Source organism: Microchirus variegatus, assembly GCF_963457635.1.
Source record: "Microchirus variegatus genome assembly, chromosome: 23".
Lineage (NCBI taxonomy): Eukaryota > Metazoa > Chordata > Actinopteri > Pleuronectiformes > Soleidae > Microchirus > Microchirus variegatus.
The window spans coordinates 9,565,361-9,573,238 of record NC_139824.1 but is presented as its reverse complement, the minus strand read 5'-3'; the positions used below and the strand labels follow the sequence as shown (position 1 = coordinate 9,573,238).

At 36.4% G+C, this 7,878-nt stretch overlaps 1 protein-coding gene across 1 annotated transcript; it reads right to left on the bottom strand.

Annotated features, from left to right (window-relative positions):
- Nucleotides 1-1,969: 1,969 nt before the first annotated feature.
- ppa2 (inorganic pyrophosphatase 2) lies at nucleotides 1,970-5,700 on the bottom strand. Its single transcript, XM_083909714.1, has 12 exons — nucleotides 5,469-5,700; nucleotides 4,612-4,676; nucleotides 4,474-4,518; nucleotides 4,320-4,373; nucleotides 4,049-4,168; nucleotides 3,476-3,562; nucleotides 3,231-3,357; nucleotides 2,868-2,995; nucleotides 2,659-2,744; nucleotides 2,489-2,558; nucleotides 2,343-2,382; nucleotides 1,970-2,262 (listed from the first exon to the last, which is right to left on the bottom strand). Exons 1-12 carry the CDS (start codon nucleotides 5,665-5,667, stop codon nucleotides 2,240-2,242), a joined length of 1,044 nt encoding a protein of 347 aa, XP_083765840.1. The 5' UTR covers nucleotides 5,668-5,700; the 3' UTR covers nucleotides 1,970-2,239.
- Between the last annotated feature and the right edge of the window lie 2,178 nt (nucleotides 5,701-7,878).

The window sequence follows — 7,878 nt, the reverse complement described above, 5'->3', positions numbered from 1 at the left end:
CTTTGGGTAGTGAGAAGGCTTTTAAATAATGTATAGTACCACATACATGTCAAATACCTCAAAACTAGTTTGGCAATAGAATAACAACTTATTGTTTGTTTTTTTGTCCTTCTGTACAATACCTTCAAACAGTTCAACTTCAGGCCACTTGAAATGCATAGAAGTTCATGTCCAACTTTCTTATGAATCTGCTAGAAAGTATTACTTGGACTTGAATCATTGGTGTTATTGTGATCAGGGACATTTTAAACAAATTGTGTGTACATCTTCATCACCTGTATTCATCTTGTCATATTCTCATTCAGGGACTTGCCATTGCATCCTGAATCTTGATAAGATTCTTGTCTTCTCTACACAGAAAAAAAACAAACATTTTCCTGCATTTTTTTTTTTTTACTTCTATTTTAGTCAGCAGGATGGTGGTAATCTTTTAAAGGTAATTTGAACATATATGCACTGAGCTGATTAAAGGGAAAGTATGATATTGACTAAGTTAAAAGCAATGTATTTGCTTTTGCAGGAATAACAATGGCAGTGATTACCGAAGCTGCACATCTTTATCCCTGTGTTGAATTTATTTATAACCACTAAGCATGTCTATGATTTTCTCCCCCCCATCTGATTTAGTTTATGTGACATATAATAATGCAATTACTGTCCTGTTAAAGTAACAACTTGCCCCCGCTCTTAAACGTATTCATTTTCTGAAAGCACTTCATTTATTTTTCAGGAAAAAAAAAATGTAATTAAAGCATTGCAAAACTTTTTTTTTTATTTAAACAGATTGTAAATGTGTTTGAAATGAATGAATGAATGAATGAATGAATGAGTAGATGAATGAATTAATGAATGAATAAATAAATAAATAAATAAATAAATAAATAAATAAATACATAAATAAATAAATTATGTCTGTGTACATACCGAGAATTTGTATTGCAGGACCACAACTACTTCTTCAGTGTGGATGCAAGTTCTTCTCGTTCTGTCAAATTGGCCCACAGCTCCTCTGTCAGCAATCCTTACATCTTAAAATACCCTTTCTTTCCCCCCCTCAACTTTTTCAGGTTCAGACAATGATCATGGTTAGATTATCCAGGAAGTCTTTGTAAATATCACTGTCACAACAATGTTTACAGTTATAGTACGCTTTTAGGTCAGACGTTAGAAATTCTAGTTTTTTTTTTTCTTCTAATTGTCCAACTTTTGTAAAAAAATAAATAAAAAAAAAATAAAAAAAAAATACATAGAAAGAAATAAATATACATTAAAATGTTGAATTCCCTTGTACAGAACCCAGCTACAGTAGCAGGTTTTTGTTGAGAAAGCCAAGGTGTCGATAAAGATAAAGTGGGTTACAAGCATAGCCATACTTGAAGAAGCTTCAGAGTGTTTCTCAGTGAGTCAACATTACTTGAATTACTTTCTGGGTTTAATTAGTGCACTATTATGTGCTCAGCTCAAAGGTTAAGCTAGGAGTTGATACACACTTGTTTTTTTTTTTGTTTTTTTTTTTGCAGTTAGACACTAAAGGTATAAAAATGTGCAACTTTTTGCCTGTCATTTTTATTTTTTTAAGGCTTTCCTAGTTGTTCTGACATTTGGTATGCTACAAAAATTTAATTAAGGATGGGTATTAATACTGTAAGTATTGTAATGTACTGAATGCAGTTTATTTGAAAGCTGTTTATTATATCATTCCTGATATTGCTGAGATGTGGGTGTTTTGTTTTTTTTTAATAAAATTTATATTTATTTAAAGCAATGGAATTTGTTACTCCCAAGTTATTACCAATATCTAAATTCTGTGCATTACTATCCACATGTTGAAGAAGTGCAATTATTCAAAAAACAAAAACCCTGGATGAGACCTTGATGTGTTCCATCTTCATTTTTTCTTTATTATTTTTATCTAAAAAAAGAAGAAATTGTTGCAATTACAACATTACAAACTTAGATTAGCATGGCCTCCTTGAGTCTGGACCTGTACACCGGCCATAAAAGTACTGCAATGCATATAAATCATAATTTTACAATTTAAAATAATATGGAAAATAAGGAGAGCAATACTTTTGCTGTTAACCTCTAAATTAGAATAGATGGATGGATGGATTCTGGTTCATTACTCAGCATTACAAATATAAAGACCTTCCCTTGCCTATATTGTCATGATTGTATAGGCTAGCAAAAATGAAATAGAAAGACGTTTTTGTTGGTTTCCATTGTGTCTTTGGAGTGTTCAGACAAAATGCCACTTGTCCACTGTACAAGAAAAAGAATGCCATTAAAATATAAACAATGAACCATATCAGTTTGTGTCAAACAAGATAATAGTGACTTACGTTCTGGAGACACAGGAAGTGGACTACCAAATGCTGGGGCCTGAGGAGTCACAAACAAACATGTGAAAGTTACCAAATCTAACCTTTATTTATTGTATATGCCATTGTTGTGTTTGTTATCATCAACTGGACTTGGAAGCTCTCACCGACTGGACGACGTCTCTTGCCGCATCAGCACTACATTTCAAAGGGCTCTCGTGGCAAGAAATGTTTTTGCTGGAAACAAAAGAAGAAAGTCAGTACTGTGTATTTACAATTGCATATATACATCCTGATATACATTTACACTGCAGATGTGCTACCTCCACCCCCTTACCATTCAATCCCTTCACAATTTGTCTGCTTCTGCAATAGTGCCCTCCAGTGTTCATGTGTGGACTTGATAATCTCAGCTGCAAAGTCCTAAATAAAAGACAAAATGACACCAGAGAACACAATGTCAGCCAAGTGAAATTAAGTGATTAAAACCACAGTGGATGACAAACCACTGCATAGCATTATGTAGTATTGTAATAGTCTCAGTACCTTGTCTTTGAATTTTCCGTTGAATCCAAACTGGTTCTCAGGCTTTCCATCAGGCACCTTATATTTCCTAAACCAGTCAACTGTGGCCTCTAAATGACCAGGTCGGCTCTTGCGGACGTCCCCTATGTCTGCAGAGTAAGCGTAAGAATAGTGTTTGGCAGGGTTTGGACGTTGTTTGGTGTCACTGAAATATCTGTAGGGAATTTACACGTGTTCAAATATATGTACATATTGTTATGTACAGGATGTATAGCAAATTACATAAATGCAAATTTTTTGATAATTCCCTGATGCCATGTTTTCCTATTTTTGATTTTCACAGTGAGCAAAACGATAATAACTAATATTTATGGCCACACTCACTATTCAACTTTTTGGCGTCCGGGTCATTAACATTGATAGCGATGACCTTCCAGTCCATTTCTCCCTCATCAATCATTGCTAAGATGCCAAGCACTTTAACTTGTATCACCTGACCTGGATAACACACCTGCACAGGCCAAAAAAAGGACAAATGCAAATAATCAACCACACATCACTGATTAATTCAGAATAAAAACAGCACTTATGCAAATTGTGAAAAATGTATTAAAGTCACATGGCCTTACCTGGGAGCCAATTTCACAAACATCAATGGGATCGTTATCGCCGCAACACTTAGTTTCTGCATCCGTGTGTTTTGGGTCCTCCCATGTCTTTTGTTCAGTTCAAAAACATGCAAGACATTTATTTTTCATGACAAGCAATTAACTATTCTAACTGAAGGGATGGATGACTGAATGATCATGGTCTAATATACTCAAGTTTAAAGACAATGGATCATGAATAATGAAAGTGCTGGAAAGTGTTGGTATTTTGTTGTTTTGAAGCTTTTAGTGCAACAATATGCAACTTTTTTTTTTCTTAAAGTAACTTGGAACTGTGCCACTTTACCACAAACCACTGTCACAACTCACAGCAAACATGGACCTTTCATGTTTGATACTACTGTAAGGATGGCGAACAAGGTAGGAACACAGAACTGTAGCTTTAAATTGTCAGCAAAACGAACTGCCAGAGTCAGGCAAATTAAGCCTGACGCTGAAGTGAGGGTCAGTTAAAAAGACACACAAGTCATCGAAATCCTACTTTCGTTGTGTTGCAAAATTGACATACAGAGTGTTGAGTCCGGTTTTCCTCACCTGTGGCAGAGCCCCGTAATTCCAAATGTAACCTTTATGTGGAAACACGTTGGCAACATATCTCAGTTTGCCTTTCTTCACGTCCTGTTTGATTGGATTCAGCGGCTCCTTTGTTGCAATCTGAAAAATAGAAGAAAGCACAATAAAAGTTATACATTTTAATCATAAATAAAACCACTTCAGAACTAGAAATACACCTGAAGTTTAAATTAAGTGAAGTAAAAGTCAGTGGTTGAAGTGGTTTCTATCTTGTTATTATCCCTTTACTTACCTCCAGTTTAGCATTTGACCATCGGGGAACCTCCACAACCATGTTATACAGCAACTGAAATTTAAGAAGAGAGCATTCGTGTAATCTCTGTTTATACTGGGGTGAAAGATCAAATGACATAAAATGTATGAATGCGGAATTAAATAAAAAAAACCTCATTCTCATCGTTCTTGGGTTTTTTGGCAGGCACATCATTTTCCTGTTGAAACAAGAAAAACAAGGTTTTAGTTTGACTGTTGTGTTCATGTGGTTTTGTTTACCAGCTAATATCATTAACTATTCACAGACTCACCTGCTCCGTCTCTGCTATTAGTGGGATGTCATGGAAAGGGGAAATGTATTTCCCTTCGAAGGTTTCTGAGAAAAACAAGAGTGATTCATTTTAAGAAGTAAGGTGCAATGTGTTTGTTTCTTAATGCACATTGTGCAGTGGCTCTCTTTGTCCAACTTTGACAACTGATACCATCACATCAACTTTCACTAAAAAGTTAAAGGTACATTATGTAATAAATCTAAAGCAACTGGCCATAAAATCCTCCTAATATGTCACAGAGACTCAGGAATAATGTTTATATAACATACTGAACTCACACAACAACAACAGTGCAGCCAAAATATTTGCATTAAAAATATATTTTGCAGACTGCAAATCATGTTTATGTTTTGAAATCATGTGGCGCCACCTACCGCTGTCTACCAGTCATTGCAGTCAGTAAAGTCTCAGCTTCCGAGCAACCACGGGTTGCCAGTTATGTCTGAGCTACACTGGCGTAGAAAACTAAACCTAAAAAACCTCAGTATTTTGAATCTGGGTGTAGTAGCCATTTTTGGCCACATTCTTAAATATGGTGCCGTTTGTTTACACCACGTCAGGTTGTTTATTTTCTTTGCTTTTATTTTTAATTAAAAATGACGAGAAACCGAGGTCCCCTGTGTGGCAGTGAAGAATGACAGTCCCCTCTTTGCCTGATAAACGTGTGTGTGTGCGTGTGTGTATCCCCAGTATGCCCACGTGACACGTTAACGTCAGACTGATATCTCTGAAGTTCAAAGGTGACCCGGAGGTGACCTCTCTAATACAGAACCACATCACTTGACGGTTTTATTATGAAATGCAGAGAGAGCAGGTACGGTGGTAACACAACTTACGAAAGTATATCCGGTAGTCGGGAGAATTCTGACGTCCTCTCTCTTCCGTGTGAAAGTGCATCATTTTTCTTAAGTGGAAATTATGAGATGCAGCAGCTGTGTGTGTCACGACTTTACTTCTAGAAGCAGAACATGAGCCGAAGACTGTCACCAGGCAGCCGAGCGAGGAGCGCATCAGGAACGGTCTCATTATAGACATTTGTTCCCCTGTTCCTGCTTCCCGTTCGCCACCTCCGCCACATCCAGGATCGTGAAGTCCGCCATCGTGAAACTGGCACTTCCGGTTTATTGATTTCAAAATAAAACAATGCCGAACTAAAAATGGCCATTACCGATAATTATAATATATTATTATAAATTACTATTACGATTATTAATCTTATTAAAAGTTTCATTTAGTGTGAGAAATATGACATTTTTCAATAAGACAGCTCATGGTGCATGGTGCCTTTTGGCACGATGTAAATGATTTGTCCATTCAATTATGGTACATTATTTACTTTTATCATAAATACCATTAATCAACTTTTTTTTAATTAATCAAGTAATAGTTTGGCCCATAAAATGTCAGTAAATGTTGATCAGTGTTTCTTAAACCTGGAAAATGCCGATGTTTTTGAACGTCTCGCTTTGTCGTCAAACCAAAATGATTTAGTGATGATGTTTTCTTTGTTATATTGGGAGAAAAGAATCTGTAAATTCAGAAAACTCATTAATTGACTAGCTGCTTGTTAATTTAGCAATCGATTATTAATCAGTTAATCAAGAAATTGTTCCAGCTTTAATCATGTGATCAAGTGATCAATAGCACTATAGACTTAAAGGAATAAAAAAAGTGATCAATAAGATTTATGTGGTCTATGTTTGAAAATAAACTGTACTGTTCTTTTATTTTGACGACAAAAACATGGCACACATTAACTGTTTTCATTGTAGCTTGACACTACTTCCAGTGCATGCCTATGGACCATGAGCAGTAGCTTTGTTTTACTGCCCCCTAGCTGTTATACCCGGACTCACACTCACACATTTTTTTTTTAACCTTCACCACCACCACCACCACACACACACACCATTTTGTTGTTACAACCTGAAGTTAATGGGCTTCATGGTGAACAATCTTCACAAATGCAGAGATCAAAGTCTGCATGCCATCCATGCCGTCCATGCCATGAACAAACAAACTCTCCTCTAGTCGCCTTGATGTGTCGCTTTTATTGTTCCATAGGTTGCTCTCTGTTCAAACAAATGACACACTATGGGGCTGCCACGAAAAGCAAGTTCATTAAAGGTGAAGAAGTGAATATGCCTTTGTATTGAAACTATTACTGCACACAAAACCTTATCTAAGAAGTATCTTGAATTAATTTTTTAACATGAGTTTTCGTTTTTGTTTCAGGAAGTTGTTGTTTTTTTTGTTTAGCCTGCAGGTTTATTCAGTTCAATTTCTGAGCAGGTCAAGATGGCCACACCCTGAGTGACACCGATGATGTCATTTGCACTCTCCCTCAGGCCTGAAAACAATTCTTGCCGCCACGATGACAGCATACAGGAGATGTTTACACAGTTGCGTGTTTGTACAGAACGTGTGATTCTTTGGAACTTGCTCTGCCAAGTGGAATTCCAATAAAACAATCACCAATAATATAAATAATACTTTTTCTTTTCTTATTTACATATACACAGAGGAGGATAACAATCATAGTACTATTCAGTCTTGTGTTGATGACGAGCTGGTATGTAGAAGTGAAGCGTGTGCGCATGTAGAAGTGAAACAGGTGTGTAGTGAGCCATCATTATACCTGTGTGGGGAGGAAATGCATCCTTTCATTGTTCTGCAGAGTATCTGGTTGCTATGACCAGAAATCGTTGTGACGGCACGAGTGCGTTGGTGATTTACCCGACAAACTAGTCCATAATACAACAATAATACAGTATATTCATAGTTTCAAATAAAGGAAACAGCCCCCAAATTAAAATGTATGCGACAAATCACTAACATATGTCAATATCTAACTTGACTCATTCTTTAATTTTACTAAAGTGCAGAGGCACAGTTTGTGAACAGGCAAGGCAGGCAACTGCTTGGGGCCCCGAGCCGATAGGGGGGCCCCCCGACACTCGGAGCCTGAGGTCTGTTTTTACTGAAATGTGCAGTGACCAGCCGCCTCCCCGTCCCCCTTAAAAAACAATGGGCGATTTGCAATGACATCTAGGTAGGAAACCTCCCTAAAGGGGCCCCACCTCACTTTAACCTCTGTGAAGTTATCGTTATGCAAGTTGGAAAATGAAGAGGATTATTTACAGTGTAATGCATATTTTTTTTACTACGTTTATATAGTTTTTTTTTAAAGCTATTTACAGTATTTTATTGTTCTTTACATTTATATTTTCACTTTTTAATTACAAG